Here is a 16,902-nt window from a genome sequence, read left to right on the forward strand (position 1 = left end):
GCTTCACCTCCTGCAGCCGCAGCACCTCCGCCTCCAGTGCCTTGAGGCGCTTCTCACTCTCCCGGTTCTGGGCAAAGATTTCCTCCCGCGAAGTGCGTGACTCCTCCACCTCCCGCCACAGCTCCTTCATCTGGGCCTGGGCGGAACGAAGCGAGTGAGCGGGCGCCGCCTGGTCGTGACTCATGCGGGAGCCCCTAACGTCGCCTCGGCCCTGCGGGGGCTCTTCGGTTCCCCGAGAGCGCGAACAAAACCCTGCAGTCCCGGGGCCAGCCCCTCCCCTGCTCTGGGGTTTCGGCAACCTCCGGTTTAAAAATGTAACAACTTAGGGGCGCCTGCGTGGCTCAGTCGGTTAAGCCTCCACTCTGGCTCAAGTCATGATCTCTCGGTTTCTGAGTTCGAGCCCCGCGTTGGGCTCCAGGCTGACAGCTAGGCGCCTGGAGTCCGTTTCGTCTGTTTCAGATTCTGTGTCTCCCTCTCTCTCTGCCTCTCTCTGCCCCTCCTCCGCTCGCGCTCTGCCTCTTGCTGTCTCAAAAATAAATAAAAGTAGTACCTTAAAATTTTAAGTAAGCCCGAAATGGGTGTTGTATTTGGACTCTGCGGTAATAAGAAGGATGGCACACACTTCCTGATCGCTTACCGTGGGCCAGGCCCTGTTATACGTACACACTGGCTCCCTTAATCCTACAACTCCAGTTGGTGGGGACTCGTTTCCTGGCCGGTGTACATATGGGGCAACTGAGGCACAGAGAGGTTCAGCAACGTGCCAAGGGTGGTAAGTGGCAGAGTCGGGACTTGAACCCGGGCCACACGGCCCCAGGGTTTACACTTCCAGCCACTTTGCTACCTGACCACACCACTGAGTGAGTAAAGATGCCAGTATAAGAATCCTTTCTTCCATGGCGCTTAAAGAAAAAAGACACAAACTAAACGTCCACCGCCATGAAAAAATAATACAAATAATAACCTACTGCGCAGAGAGGACAGTGAAGACAGCACTGGGCTTGGAACTAGCAGCACAATTATCATCACTGTCATTAATATTATTACTTGTTTGACAATAGCAGCTTTTCACTGCAGGCTTTTTCTCTCAGGGAAGACCCGGTTGGGCAGGTTTACTTTTGGGGGAGGGATCCTTCTAGCCCAGTGCTGCCCAGTGGGAAGACATACATCGTTTTACCTTGTCTAATGGTCACACTAAAAAGGCAAAAAAGAAGTAGGTAAATTAGGTTGAACACTATATTTTTACATAGCCTCACATATCTAAAATACTATTATTTACTTCAATTTATTTGTTATTTTTTCAATTTATTTTTATTCTATTTATTTCAATTATTTATTTGTTTCTTATTATTAAATTTACAAAATTTAATACATTACTAATTGTATTATTTATTTATTTCAATTATTATTTCAATTATTTTTTATTCAATTTATTTTTTATTTTTTTAATGTTTATTTATTTATTTATTTATTTATTTATTTATTTTATTTGAGAGAGAGAGAGAGAGAGGGAGGAAGAGAGAGAGGGGGACACAGGATCCAAAGCAGGCTCCTTGTTGACATCAGAGAGCCTGATGCCCAGTTCAAACTCACCAACTGCGATATCATGACCTGAACTGTGAGATCATGACCTGAGCCGAAGTTGGAGGCTCAACCAAATGAGCCACCCAGGCGCCCCTATTATTTCCATTTATAATCACTATAAAAATTGTGCATATATATATATATATATATATATATATATATATAATATAACATATGACATAACATATATATATGCACAATAACATATATAGCATGTAATTTGGATTTCAGTCCTACCACATCTTAGATGCCCAAGCCACATGGGGCCGGCACCCACTTTATCGGACACTTAAAAAATGGAGTTTTTAAACATTAGACTTTCCTTTTTTAGAGCAGTATTAGGTTCAGGGCAACACTAGGCAGAAGGTACAGAGATTGCCCACACAGCCCCTGGCCCACACACGGAATCCGGTCATCAGCCTCCCTCGCCTGAGTGGGACGTTACAACTGATGGACGTACACCGACACACCGTTGTCATTAAAAAAGAGAATGAAAGGGGCGCCTGGGTGGCTCGGTTGGTTGAGCGTCCGACTTCGGCTCAGGTCACGATCTCACGGTCCGTGAGTTCGAGCCCCGCGTCGGGCTCTGGGCTGATGGCTCAGAGCCTGGAGCCTGCTTCCGATTCTGTGTCTCCCTCTCTCTCTGACCCTCCCCCGTTCATGCTCTGTCTCTCTCTGTCTCAAAAATAAATAAATGTTAAAAAAAAAAAAAAATAAAAATAAAAAAAGAGAATGAAAAAAAGTTAAGTAATCTCTACTCCCAACGTGGGTCTCGAACTCACGACCCCAAAATCCAGAGTCGCATGTTTTACCTACCGAGCCAGCCAGGCTTCGGCCAAAAAAGAATTAAAAAGACAAAAAACCAAAACCAACCAGCTATGACTTTCACATTAGGGGAGGAACCCTAAGGCATTTCCATGTCAAAAATTAAATAAACTGAAGAAATTGGACCTAAACCCTAAGCATTTTAAGTAAAGGAAATAAAACATAAAACATAAAACAGCAAGCGAGGCTTTGGGGCGCGGGTGCTTACAAAGCTGCGGCTCGCGGGGCCCAGGGGCCGGAGCGACAGCGGGCCCGGCTCGCAGGTGGCTTCAGCCTCACCCCTACCTGCATCTTGCGAAGCTGCTTCACCGCGTCCTCCTTGCCCTGCGCGGCGGCCGCGTTCTGGGCTTTCAGGTCCTCCAGCTCGACCTCCAGCTTTTTCCGGGCGGCCACGGCCTGGGTGCGCTGCTTGCGCTCCTCGTCCCGCTCCACCTCGGCATCCCTCAGCTGCGGGGACGCCGGAAGGGGCAGGCTCAGGGGACACGAGGCTCGGGCTCCCTCTCCGTGCTGGTGACATGGATGTCCACCTGCCGGCCGCTGCCCAGGCCTCCAGCGCCATTCCCCCTGCCCTCTGCCTCTCTACAGCCCAGACGGATTCCTCCTCTCCGTCCCCAGGGCCCCATCTCTGGGCCCATCCCCTCCCCCAGCACCTCCCCCCCCCCCCTTGCCCCTGCTCTGCTCCCATCTCTCCCCTCCAGCCCATCCGGCCCACCTCTAGAGGGTCCTTCTACCCTCAGAGTTGACCTGCAACTCCCACCTCTCCCAGGCAATCCCCCACCCCTGACCCCTCCCCCACTCCCACCCCCCACCCCTGGCTCTTCACGCAGCATGAGCCGGCTACAGACCACCGGAAATCCCTTGACGGGTTGAGTCCTGAATGAACGGCGCAGACCACAGGAAGAGGGGATGAGTAAATGAACGAGGGAGGAAGGTCGTGGGGGAAGGGGTGTAGCAGGTCCGTGAGTACATGGGCAGGCTCGGGGGAGGGGGGTGCTGGGGAGAGGAAGTTGCCGGAAATGGAGCAGTTTGGCAGATGGTGGAGAGGAGGTGGATTGGTGGGGAGGCTGTGTGTGTGGGTGGGGGGCCTGTGTAGACGGGGTGGTAGGTGGCTGGGTGGATGGTTTGGGGGTTGACGTCCCATCGGGTATATCCGCCCGTCACTGGGACATATGTGTGGGTTGGCGGGTTATTGTGGGTGAATGCGCTGGGGAGCAGGAGGGTCCCGGGAAGAATGACCGAGCGCCAGGTAGCTGAGTGTCACGTGACTTTCGGCCCCTCTTGCCTGCGGGCACCAGGCAGCCTCCAGCCCCAGCCTGACCGCTTGTACCTGCTTGGCCAGCTGCCGCCGCCTCTCCTCGCCAACCTCGTCACGGCCCTGCAGGTCACGTTCGTGCTGGGCCTTGAGAGCCTGCACGGTCACTTCCAGGCGCAGCTTGGCGTCCTCGGCCGCCGTCAGTTCATCCTCCAGCTCCGTCACCTGCGTTCGCAGGTCGCTGACTGTCTGTTCTGCCACCCGGCGGGCTCGCTCCATCTCATGCACCTGGTGGGGACGGGAGGGTGAGCTCCGGGCACCTGCGGCACTAGGGAGGGGGAGGCCAGGACCCTAGATCTAGCCCAGGGCAGAGTGAGGGAAGCTTCGACGGACAAGGGGGAGACAGCGGGTCCATGTGCACTTCTCCGTTTGCTCGTTCACTCACCATCTCCCTGACGCCTAGTTCACGATGTGCCTCAATCTGAATCGTCCTAAAACATTTCACGAATAACCTGATTGCAAGCTGTGTTATCTGAAGCCCGTGAGAGTCCAGCTCAAGTGTATGTTAGGTCAGCTCTCACTCACAGTGGGTTATTGCCTCACGGGTTTTGTGATTTTGCATCGTGAGCTCACTTCACTCGGGCTTCGTCTCCGGGGATCCTGTGCGGTCATGGGTTGAAGGCATGTCGCTCCAGAGGGAAGTGTTCATTTGTGCCAGACTCCCAGGAGAGCACCATCCCGTCTACTGAGATGTTTTTCTCAGCTTGGGCGGGGTGGGGGGGGAGGGGCGTGTGTGTGTGTGGGGGGGGGGGTGGTGAGGTTCCCAGAGCTTCTGGCGAGTTGTAAATTCAAACCCCAAACACCCTGTGAGGGCAGATCCGGGCTTATGAATTCTCAGATCCTCCCCCACTCCCACCCCCGCCCCATCCCTCTCTTTTAACTGTCACCGCCTCAGAGCAGCGTCCCTTGACCTGTCAGGGCCTGTTATCCACACTCCTGGCCCCGAGCCCTTCCTCGACTCAGCCTTAGTCACAACGGTCATTTAACATGAGCCGATGTGTCTTTTTGTGCAACGCTCGCCCCCACACTGGACTGTGAACTCCACAGGACAGAGACAATATCTGCATGTCCCCACTGCCCAATGACCCGCTTGGAAATCCTCATCAGTGACCGGTCTCCTTCCTTGGAAGAGGCCAGCTGGTTTCCCCTCCTACTAGGCACCTGCCAATCAGCTTTGCTTGCTGGAAGGAATTAAACTTTCTCCTGTCAACACCCTATTTCCCACAAAGTAGGCATCTGGAGGCGCCACAAATAACTTGACAGTTTTCCGGAAGTAGAGACCTTAGTAGTTCCAGTAGGAGCTGGAGTTTTGGCTCTCGCCTCCCTGGGGCTACAGGCCAAGGGTAGGTCGCGGGGTGAGGGGTTCTCCCCAGGCCTGGAGGTTCTCTCCAGATCATCCCTGGAGCGTGTGGAGAAGATAAAGCCTTTATCTGATGTGCCCACAAGAGGACGTTGTTTGGCAATAAGGAAGGACGTCGGGAGCGCATGGGTCCAGGGCCTCACTGAAGTGTGTATTCTGTCCGGTGCCTCCCATCAGCAGTCATGGTGGCTGGTGCCCCTGGACCTGGCCTTGCGGCCACTCCATAAAAATATTTATTTATGTATTTAATTTTTAAAAAATGTTTCATTTACTTAGTTTATTTTTTCAGGGAGAGAGCATGAGTGGGAGAGGGGCGGGGGGCGGGGAGCAGAGGACCTGAAGCGCCTTCTGCGCCGACGGCGGACAGCCCGATGTGGGGCTTGAACTCACGATCCGTGAGATCAAGCCCTGAGCCGAAGTCGGACACTCAACAGACCGAGCCACCCAGGTGCCCGTCGGTGAATACATTTACTGGGCAAACTTAAGGAAGGAGGGGGTGAGGGGTGTGGCGGAGTTTTCAGAAGGCTGGGACACTGGCTGGGTGAGCGGGGACTGGGGGACAGGCGTAGGGGACTCCTCACTGGCCTGTGAGCCAGGGAGGAAGACAGAGGCCTGGGGAGGGTGGGGAGCCTGTATGTGCTCAGTGGGGGGCAGGGTGGCTTCCTTACTTCCTGCGTGTATGTACGAACACAGGTGTCTGGTGGAAGATTCCCCTCAAACTCTGTATTTTTTGCAGGGCGGGGGCGCGGAGAGAGAGCACAAGTGAGGGAGGGGCAGGAGCTCACCCGATATGGGACTCGAACTCACAAACTGAGATCACGCCCTGAGCCGAAGCGGACGCCTAACGACTGAGCCACCCCGGGCGCCCTCAGCGTGTGTTCCGGGAGCACCTGTTTGGGGACTGGCTCTCCTCCCACTCTGTGCGCGGCATGAACACGTGACTCTGACGGCTGGTTCTCCCCATGTCCCACGCGTGAGAGCACACACGTGTGTGTGCGTCTCCCAACGTGAGGAGTGCGTGCGCCGCCCACATGTGTGTCTTGGGGAGCGGGTCCCCCTGCCCCCCCCCCCCCCCAACTCACGTTCTTGCCAACGTCATCCTTGCTGCTCAGCAGGGCCTCCATCTCCGCCCGCAGGGCCCGGTTCTGCCGCTCCAGCTCCTCCCGCGCCTCCTGCTCCTCCTCCAGGGCCCGGGTCAGGGACAGGGTCCGAGCCTCGCGCTCCCGGCCCTCCGCCTCGACCCGCTCACGCTCCTCCACCGCCCGCAGTACGGCCGCCTTCTCCTCTGCCAGGAGCTTCCGGGTGGAGGGAGATGGGGTGGAGGAAATAGATTAGCTGAAAGGAGTGTACAAGCGGACGGGGAGGAGGGAGCAGCCAGGGCCAGAGAGAAAGAGAGAGACAGACGGACAGACAGAGGCAGGGACACAAGAGGGAGGTAGAGGGATTAAAGTTGCAGCTGTGCCCAGCTCCTGAGTGGATCAAACTGACGAGCCCCTCACTCTAGAAACCCACCAGACGAAAGGGTGTTTCTTCCTCCTGGGGTGGTCGTAACAGAGAGCAGGTATGTCATTTTTTACAATGTACTTCAGCCTTTGCTGTTTTTTGTTTTGTTTTGTTTTAAGACACAGAAATTAGCAACAAGAAAAATCTCAAGATCTGCCAAAAGGGAAGAGAACAGGGCTCAGAGTCAAGAGAAAAATCAGTCTGTGGAAACAGACCAACGGATGACCTCCACCCTGGGATCATCACACGAGGACTTTAACTACATTTATTAAATGTCAGGACCGGATGGACACAGTGTGTAAAGACCCACAGCTTTTTCAGGAGGGATTTGAAAGTAAAACAGACCCAATTAGAAGGGCCAGGGCTGAAAAACATCATATCTGAAATCAGCAAGTCATTGGAGGAAACTAAGAGCAGACTGGACACATCAGAAGAACCAGTAAACTTGAAAACAGGTCGATCTAGGGGCACCTGGGTGGCTCAGCTGGTTAAGCATCTGACCTTGGCTCAGGTCACAATCTCATGGCCGGTGAGTTCGAGCCCCGAATCAGGCTCTCTGCTGTCAGCACAGAGCCCACTTCAGATCATCTGTCCCCCGCTCTCTCTCTGCCCCTTCCCTGCTCTTTCTTTCTCTCTCTCTCAAAAATAAATAAACATTAAAAAGAAAAAAAACCCAGGTTAATAGAAATGACCTTGATAGAGAAAAAAAGAAAAAGCAAAAAAGATCATAAACAAATTAACCGGGCTTTAATGACCTGTGTGGGAGCGTCAAGCAGTCAACTGCACTGATATTTTGAGTCCCGCAGGAAGAGGAAGAAAAAGGAAAGGAAAAAGTAAAACTGTCTTCATTCATAGAAAATACGGTCACCAATGTAGAAAACCCAATGGAACCTATAAAAAAAAATCTACTCTCACTCATATGTGAGTTCAGCGAATAAATTGTAGGATTGCAAGATCAGTATATCAAAATCTATTGTATCTCTGTACACTGGCAATCAGAACCTGAAATAAAAACGGAACCACTGAAAATAGCATCAACAATACAAAATGCTTGGAAATAAATCCGACAAAAGATGTAAAAGATGAACACAGGAAACTAAAAACTTCCTGAAGGGAAGGAAACCTGAACAAATGGACACACGGACCACGTTCCCGGGCCAGAAAAGTCAGCGTTATTAGGATGTCAGTTCTTCCCAGATCCATCTATAGATTGAACACACTCCCAAACCAGGAGGATTTTTCTTCTGTGTGTAGAAACTGACACACAGATTCTAAAATACATGTGGAAATGTGAAGGACCTAGAAGAAATAAAACAACTTTGAAAAAGAAGAAAAGATTGGAAGGGCACTTGGGTGGCTCAGTCAGTTAAGTGTCCGAATTTGGCTCAGGTCATGATCTTGCAGTTCGTGAGTTCAAGCCCCAAGTCAGGCTGTATGCTGACAGCTCGGAGCCTGGAGCCTGCTTCAGATTCTGGGTGGGTGTCTCTCTCTCTGTCCCTCCCCCAATTACGCTGTCTCTGACTCTCTCTCCAAAATAAATAAACATTAACAAATTTTTTTTAAAAAACAGAGAGCTGACACTACCTGATTTTTAATATATACATAAAAACAAGTCATAAAGAGAGTCTTTTCAGGGGGCGCCTGGGTGGCTCAGTCGGTTGAGCGTCTGACTTTGGCTCAGGTCATGATCTCACAGCTCGTGAGTTCAAGCCCCACGTCGGGCTCTGTGCTGACAGCTCAGAGCCTGGAGCCTGCTTCAGATTCTGTGTCTCCCTCTCTCTCTGCCCCTAACCCACTTGCATCCTGTCTCTGTCTCTCTCAAAAATAAATAGACATTTTAAAAAAATGTTTTTTTTTTTTTTTTTTTTTTTTTTTATTTATTTTTGGGATAGAGAGAGACAGAGCATGAACGGGGGAGGGGCAGAGAGAGAGGGAGACACAGAATCAGAAACAGGCTCCAGGCTCCGAGCCATCAGCCCAGAGCCTGACGCGGGGCTCGAACTCACAGACCGCGAGATCGTGACCTGGCTGAAGTCGGACGCTTAACCGACTGCGCCACCCAGGCGCCCCATAAAAAAATGTTTTTTTTTTTAAAAGACTTTTCATCAAATAATGCTCGAACAATTTGATAGCCATGTATAAAAAATTAGTCTGGAGCCATGACAGCACCATATAAACAAATTAACTCAATCTGGATCAGAGACCTACATATAAAACCAAAAATGAGAAAACCTCTGGGAAAAAATACAGGAAACCTCTGTGACCTTGGGTCATGCAATATTTCCTCAGACACAATATTAAAAAGCATGGTCCACAAAATGACAAGTTAATAGATTGGACTTCATCAAAATTCCAAACCGTTGCTCTTTGAAAAACTCTATGAAAGCAAAAAGATAAGCCACAGACTGGATGAAAATAGTTGCAAAACAATATATCTGGTAAAGAACTTGGATTCACCATACATAAAGAACTTTCACAATTCAATAAGAAAAGAAACAATGCCCCCCCCAAAACAAAAGAAACAACCCAACAAAAAAAAAATGGGCAAAAGATTCGAACAGACACTTCACCAAAGAGTTTGCATGCCAAAAAAGCATATGAAAGATATCCAATGTTGGTGCTCATTAGGGAATCATGAATTCACACCACTACATCCTATTAGAAAGATTAAGGTTTTTTAAAAAATATTATTATTGTTATTTTATTTTTATTTTTCAGAGAGGGTGTGAGCAGTGGAGAGGGGCAGAGGGGCAGAGGGAGAGAAAGAAAATCTTAAGCAGGCTTCACAGTGCAGAGCCCAGTGTGGGGCTCAATCCCATGACCCCAAGATCATGACCCGAGCTGAAATCAAGAGTCAGACTGAGCCACCCAGGCACTCCAAGAAAGACTAAGGTTTTATTCATAATAGTCAAAAGCTAGAAACATCTTAAATGTTCATCAATAGGTTAATGGTTTTCAAAATGTGGTTTATGCAGGAATAATACTCAGCAGTAAAAAAAAAAAAAAAGGAAAAATTATTATTAAAAAAAATTGGGGGGGGGGTGCCTGGGTGGCTCAGTCAGTTAAACATTTGACTCTTGGTTTCATTTCAGATCATGATCTCATGACCCGTAAGTTGGAGCTCCACGTCAGGCTCTGGGCTAGCAGCGCGGAGCCTGCTTGAGATTCTCTGTCTCCCTTTCTCTCTGCCCCTCCCCTGCCTGTTCTCTCTCTCTGTCTCTGTCTCTCTCTCAAAAATAAATAAACATTTAAGAAAATCTTTAAAAAATGTTTTTAAATTAATAATCTCTGTGCCCAACGTGGGGCTTGAACTCTCCACCCGGAGATCAAGAGTCACATGGTCCACCAACTGAGCCAGCCAGGTACCCTGAGGAATGAAATATTAATCCATGCCAAAACATGGATAAATCTCTAAATAATTCTGAGTGAAAGAAGCCAATCAAAAAAAAAAGATTTATATGAAAAGACTTTATATAAAATCCTAGGAGAAACAAGAAAATAGACCCTGGATAATCGATGGTACAGTATTTTTTTTTTAACGTTTATTTATTTTTGAAAGAGAGAGAGACAGAGTGTGAGCAGGGGAGGGACAGAGAGACAGACACACAGAATCTGAAGCAGGCTCCAGGTTCTGAGCTGTCAGCACAGAGCCGGATGCAGGGCTCGAACTCACGAACGGGGAGATCATGACCTGAGCCAAAGTCAGACGCTTAAGTGACTGAGCCACCCAGGCGCCCCTTAATGGTAAAGTATTAAGCAGTCAAAAATAGATGCATTTGGAGTCTGAGAAGAAGAGGAAAGAGAGAGAATGGGGCAGAAAAATATTAAAGAAATAACGGCCGAAAATTCCACATTTCACAAAAACACAAACCCACAGCCGAAGCTGAATAAATACAAAAACCCACAGCCGGATATATCATAGCCAAACTAAGAATCAAAGATAAAGAGAAGAAAATTAGACCAGCTAGAAAAACATCATATTCCCTACAAAGACACAGGATTAAAAAAAAAAAAATTGCTAACTTTTCATCTGAAACAATGGAAGCCACAGATAATGGAATGACCTCTTCAGAGTGCTGAAAGAATAAACGGTTTACCTCGAATTCAAGAGCCTGTGAACTAAATATCTTGCAAAAACGAAGTTTTGTAAAAGAATGAAGCACATTTTCTAGATGAAGCACAGAGAGGTGGGGCAATTTGCAGAAGCTACACAGCCAGAAGGGGCCGAGCTGGGATGGGAACCTCAGGGGTGCCTGACCTTAATGCCCCGGGCTTCTGTGATTTTCATTTCACTCTCAGAGTGCCAGATGCTTAATATGATCCGCAGCTAGATGGGCAAACTGAGGCCAAAATGGGGGTACACAGGGAGTCAGGAGGAGAAGCAAGATGGGTTATTTTATTTATTCCTCGTACGTACTCAGGATATCCTGGGGAATAAAAGTGGGTACTACCAACAATTATTTTGGGACAAGAGACATAAATCTGGATGGATGGGAGTCCTATTTTCCAGAGATTTAGAAGAAAGAAGCATCATGAGGCGCCTGGGTGGCTCAGTCGGTTGAGCCTCGGACCTCGCCTCAGGTCATGATCTCGCAATTCACGAGTTCAAGCCCCAAGTCGGGTTCTGTGCGGACAGCTGGGAGCCTGGGGCTTGCTGGGGATTCTGTGTCTCCCTATCTCTGCCCCCCCCACCCAGCCTTGCTCGTGCAGTCTCTCTCAAAAATAAACATTTTTTTAATTAAAAAAAAAAAAAAAAGAAAGAAGCATCCTGCCTGAGCACCCCCCACCTCCCCGAGTTCACAGCTGAGCTGTGACAGCGCGTATTACCAGTTCCACGCAATGACCCTGACCGTGGAAGCGTGAAAGAGCATCCCGACTCCCCACCGGGCAACCTGCGGTGCCCCACCTGGTCGAACTTGCGCTGCTTCTTCTCCAGCGCGCTCACGAGCTGCCGCTGTTGTTCCAGGTCCACGGTGGCGTCGTCCAGCTCCTGCTGCAGCCGGCGACGGCCCCGCTCCAGCCGCTCCGCCGCCTCCGTCTTTTCCGCCAGGCGCTGGGTCAGGGCCTCGGCCTCGCGCGCCGCCCGCCGCCGCGCCTCCTCGCCGGCCTCCAGCGCGCCCGCTTCCTCCTCCTGGCGGCGCCGCCACTCCGAGAGCTGCGGGGAGGGGGCGGGGGGGGGGGCGGGTTGAGGAGGAGTGGGTGACAGTCATGGCTGCCCCATTTCCCGGACGAGGAGACTGAGGCCTGAAGAGGGAAAAGACTCGCCGCCCTGGGCTCTTCTGCCTTGGAGGAGGGTTGAGGTTGTGAGTTCTGCGAACCTCAGCTTCTCTAGGGGATTAAAATTGCTCCCACCGGGGACCCAGAAGATGAATCAGACTTGGATTCTGCCCTGGGGAACCCCCACTCTGATGGGGGACACTGAGCGTCAGGGTCAGGGTGGTGGAGGCTACGGTAGGACAGGCATGGGAGCCCACAGGAGGCATTTAGAATTTGCTTAGAACATTCCAGAGAGACTTCCTGGAGGCGGGGGCATCGGAGATGGGTCCCGAAGTATGCAGAGGAGCCTGCCAGTTGAAGAAGGATAGTGACAGGCCCGCATTCATCACTCATTCATTCAGGGGGCCTGTCTCCAGGCCTCCCATATGTCAGGCTCCCACATGTTGGCCTGTGCTGAAGAGCGAGATCGAATTCCCATAGGGTCCCCCTTTCAAGGAGCGTGCGGCCTGGCAGGGGAACCCGTGGGCAGAGAAAGTTGCAGCCGGAGGTGACTGGAATGGGGACGAGGAGGAAAAAGGGCGCGGGAGCTCTGAGCGGGGCGGTGAGGGACTTCCCGCCACAGGAGAGGCTGCCGTTAAGCCCTGAAGAGCGAAAAGGGCTTGGCGTGTGAGACGGGGAAGGAGGCGAGACGTGAACCCAGCAAATGCGGGGCTGAGGGGCGCGGGCCGTATCCCAGGGGCGCTGTCATCAGGGCAGAAGCAGGGGGCAGCTCTGTGGTAGAAAGACGGCGTGGGGGATGTGCTGGAAGGGGAGAAACTGAAGGCGGGGAGGCCTGCAGGGAGGCTCAGATGAGGATCCAGGTGTCAGAGGACGAGGCCCGAGCAGGGCCAGGGCTGTGCGGACACAGAGCAGGGGTGAGACGGAGTCGGAGGGGCTCTGCACCGACACCCTGAGGGCTGCGGGAGGGTCAGGGACGAGGAGGGGGGCCGCCGGCGGTGTGGCAGCCCCCCCGGGTCTCCGTCCAGGACTCTCACCTGGGCCTGGGCGGTCTGCAGCTCCCGGCCCGCCCGCTCCCTGGCGACGGCTTCCTCGTCCAGCTGCTCCCGCAGCCCCGCCACCTCGGCCTCCAGGCCTCGCACCCGGGACCCCAAGGCCAGCTTCGCCCTGGTCTCCTCTTGCAGCAGCTCCTGCACACGGAGGGCAGAGCGGAGGTCAGGTGAGGGCGGCGGTGGGGAGGTGGGGGGGGGGGGCTGGGCGGGGGGGCGGGGGGGGGGCTGGCTCACCTGGGCATCGTGAAGCTGGGCCTCCGTGCTGCTCAGCTCCTTGCTCAGCCGGATGGCTCTGGATTCGGCCTCACTCAGGGCCCCAGACACGTTCTCCAGTTCAGCCTGCGGGGAAGGGGCACCTTCCAGTGGCGGCTTGCAGCCGGTGGCCCCGGCCGCTCCTCCCCCTCACATCGCTGCCACCCTGGGCCGGCGGGGACGTCAAGTGGGGCAGCTGCTGTGGAAAGCAGCCTGGCGGCTCCTCAAACGGTTACACGACAATTCCACTCCTAGGCACGTGCCCACGAGAACGGGGAACGTAGATCTCTGCAAAACCGCGTAGGGAACGTTCCGGGCGGCACCGTTCGCCGTGGCCCGAAACGTGGACACAACCCAAATGTCCACTGGCTGAGGCACGGGGGAATGAAATGGAGCGTCTCCGTACGACGGAAGGAACGAAGTACAAAGGAACAAAGCGCTGATAACGCGCTACGGCACGGGTGAACCTTGAGAGCATCACGCTGGGTGAAAGACGCCAGACCCAAAAGGACAAACATCGTATGATTCCACCGATACGAAACGCCCAGGACAGGGAATTTAAAGAGACAGAAAGGGGAATAGGGTTGTGTTTGGCGGCGGGGGTCGGGGGGGGAGGGGAGGTGGGGGGAACTGGGGGGTCGTGTAGCATAGTATCCTGCTGGCCTCCACTGCCTGCCCTGAGTCTCCTTCTCGAGAGGGAAAGACACATGCCTTTTATTTAAGCTGATGGATTCCGGGATGCCTTTGTGATAGCAGCTTAATTTTTTACCCTAACCCCAACGCACTACTTTTAATTTGGACACTAAAAACTGTAATGATGTTTTCCCCTGGAGGAGTTGGACAATGACAATTCGCTCTTCCCTTCCTTCTTTCTGCTTCTTTGTATATTCTCAGTACCGCAAAAGTATCGGTCATTTAGTTAAAAAGCATAGTAAGATTAAAATTTAAAAGTCCGCATTTCTTGGGGCGCCTGGGTGGCTCTGCCGGTTGAGTGTCCGACTTCAGCTCAGGTCGTGATCTCGCAGTTCATGGGTTCGAGCCCCACGTCCATCGGACTCTCTGCTGACAGCTCGGAGCCTGGAGCCTGTTTCAGATTCTGTGTCTCCCTCTCTCTCTTTCCCTCCCCCGCTTGTGCTCTGTCTCTCTCTCTCAAAAATAAGTAAACATTTTTTAAAAGGGCTGCATTTCTTTGAACAGTCACAGTATGGTATTGTCCCCACACAGTTCCACGCGTTCACACTGGGCTTTTCTAATCAGAATACAGATTGTTTACGGCTTCTAGGAGGGTGGGAGTCATGGTAGGGTTAAGAGGTACACGGTCTGGCATGCCTGGGTTTGAGTTTAGGCTCTGGGGGGGTCTTGGACAATCAGCTTCACCTCCCTGGGCCTCGGTTTCCTTGTGTGTAAAATGGGAACCATATTAGCACTTCCTTCAAAGGAGAAGTCGGGAAGATTTGGTGAAATACACAGGATATTCGGTACAGAGTATTTGCTCACCAAACACTAGCTACTCATGCGTGACTGTGTTGGAGGAGTTGGAAGGGACGACAGGGCTGCCGTGGAGCAAACCGAAGCCCAGAGAGGTGGCCCGGCTGCCCCGCTCCTCACCTGGGCTCGCTGCAGCTTCTCTGTAGCCTCTGCTCGCGCCCGCTCCCCGTCGCCGGCCCGGCCCTGCACCTCCTGCAGCTGGGACTCCAGGCGGCGCCTCCGCTGCTCGCCCTCCTGACGCGAGGTCTGCAGGCTGCTCAGCTCTGCCCGTAGCTCAGACACCTCGGCCTCCAGGGCCATCCGGGTCTTCTCCCACGTACCTTTGCTCTGGCAAGGGAGAGAGACCGGCGAAGATTTATGCTTCCTCCCTCCACCGGGCAAACTCCTGCTTCAGGGTCTTGGCGCTGGCTGATCCCTCTGCCTGGAACGCCTCACTGGTCCTTAAATCCCCCGACACCTTCCTGCCCCGGGGCCTTTGCACTGGCTGTTCCAGCTGCCTGGAACATGCTTCCCTGTGGCGCCGGATGGCTCACCCCCCACCTCCTTCGGTTTTCCACTCAGATGTATATTTTCCCCAGTATATATCATGAATGTGTCGATATTGTTCAGTCTTTGCCTCTCCCGCTAACATGTGAGCTCCACCACAGAGAGCAGTCTGATACACTACGGGGTCCCCAGGACCACCCCCAGAACATGGTATTTGCTCCACGTTTGCTGAATGAAACGAAACGAGAGCAAAATGGACACACGAGGAAACACGAGCCGGCCTAGAACCAGGAAGCCCCTCCTCTGCTCCTGGCTCCCCCTCCCCCAGCCCCTCAGAAGCCCCCTTTCCTGTCCCAACCCACCCTCCGGGCCTGTTCCAGCTGTTCGGCCAGCTCTCCCAGGGCCTGGCCGTGGCGCTGTCTCAGCTCCTGCACCGCCACTTCGTGAACACGCGTCTCCTCCTCCAGAGCCTTCTTCAACTCCGTCACCTCCTGCTCCCTCTTGGACCTTGCATTGAAGGAGGCGAACAGGGAACAGCATTTCAGAAGAGAGGCAGGGCCTTTGGGGGAGTCCTCTTGACAGCTGGGTGTGCCTCCTTTGATTGTTTCCCTTCAAGGAGGAGGACCTCACTCTACATTCCCTAAGGGGTCTGGGTGGGAACCGTGGGAGGAGTGTGGCTTTGAGGGCGAACTCCTGCGCATCCTTCAAAACCCTACCCAAAAGGCCCTTTCTCAAAGGAAGTCTTCCTGGACTTCCTCCACAGACACGGTTTAGGGGCTTTCTCTTTCCACCCACAATGCCCTGTGCTGCTCCCTTAGAGCACACTTTGTTCTCGATTGGGTCCCTTTGCCAGAATCTGCCGGGCAGTTCCTGGCAAACCCCTGTGTCTGACTCATCTCCTTCCCCCAGCTTGGCCCAGACTAGAAGCAGAGCTGATGTTCCATAATCAACTGGTGAATGGCTAAACCCTTTGCGTCCATGGAGGGCTCGCGCCCCAAGTCCTTCTCCCCACCGCCCCTCGTCCCGCCCCTGCCCCTCACAGACCCCGGCTGTGCCACCCGCAGGGCAGCCCGGCCTCACCGGAGCTCCTGCTGCGCGTTGGTGGAGTCCAGCGTGTCCTCCAGCTCGCTCCGTAGCGCCTCCAGCTCCTCGCCCAGGTCCCTGCGCTGCTTCTCTGCCTTGGCCCTGGCCGCCCGCTCGGTCTCCAGGTCCTCCTGGGCCTCGGCCAGCCCTGCCTGCGCCTCCCGCAGGGATTTGAGCAGCTGGGCCCGGGCCCCGCCTTCCTCCTCCGCCCTGGGGGTGGACAGGGGCCACGGAGTTGGTACGGGGACAGGCAGAGGGCAGGGATGATTTCTGGGGGCGGGGAGGCTTGGTGTGGATTTGGGGGCGGCCCATCCCGGGGTGAAATCCCAGCTCAGCCCTTGGGCACATGCTCAGTACTCAGAGCCTCGGTTTTCTCAGCTGTAAAATGGGAATGACACCACGAGTAACCACAGGGACGCTTACCGAGCTCCTGCCACATATGACCCTTTGCTTTATCGTCTCATTTAATGACCACACCGAATGAGGAAACTGAGGTCCAGAGTGGGAAAATACTTGCCCAGGTCACACGGTCGGCGAGTGGCAGAGCTGACCCCAGCAGCCTGCCTCATGGCCCCCGTGAGACACGGCCTCTTGCAAAGAGAAGCCGAATGGAGGGGCAGCATGGACCGCGGGTGAAATCGCTCATGGGGCACCTGGGGGGCTCCCTCGTCAAGCATCTGACTTTGGCTCGGGTCATGATGTCATGGTTTTGTGAGTTCGAGTCCCACATGGGGTGAGCTCGA

At 53.2% G+C, this 16,902-nt stretch overlaps 1 protein-coding gene across 7 annotated transcripts in view; it reads right to left on the reverse strand.

The window, feature by feature from the left end:
* MYH14 (myosin heavy chain 14) overlaps positions 1 to 16,902 on the reverse strand; it is a 104,372-nt gene that overhangs the window by 12,593 nt on the left and 74,877 nt on the right. For all 7 annotated transcript variants that reach the window (XM_058708296.1, XM_058708294.1, XM_058708301.1 and 4 more), the window contains 10 exons: positions 16,157 to 16,369; positions 15,439 to 15,583; positions 14,711 to 14,917; positions 13,085 to 13,189; positions 12,836 to 12,988; positions 11,491 to 11,739; positions 6,164 to 6,376; positions 3,737 to 3,949; positions 2,695 to 2,856; positions 8 to 136 (listed from right to left, as the gene is read on the reverse strand). In XM_058708296.1, the coding sequence (XP_058564279.1) occupies positions 8 to 136; positions 2,695 to 2,856; positions 3,737 to 3,949; positions 6,164 to 6,376; positions 11,491 to 11,739; positions 12,836 to 12,988; positions 13,085 to 13,189; positions 14,711 to 14,917; positions 15,439 to 15,583; positions 16,157 to 16,369 (1,789 nt within the window). The remainder of the gene's footprint in view (positions 1 to 7; positions 137 to 2,694; positions 2,857 to 3,736; positions 3,950 to 6,163; positions 6,377 to 11,490; positions 11,740 to 12,835; positions 12,989 to 13,084; positions 13,190 to 14,710; positions 14,918 to 15,438; positions 15,584 to 16,156; positions 16,370 to 16,902) is intronic.

This window comes from Neofelis nebulosa, chromosome 17 (genome assembly GCF_028018385.1).
Source record: "Neofelis nebulosa isolate mNeoNeb1 chromosome 17, mNeoNeb1.pri, whole genome shotgun sequence".
Taxonomy (NCBI): domain Eukaryota; kingdom Metazoa; phylum Chordata; class Mammalia; order Carnivora; family Felidae; genus Neofelis; species Neofelis nebulosa.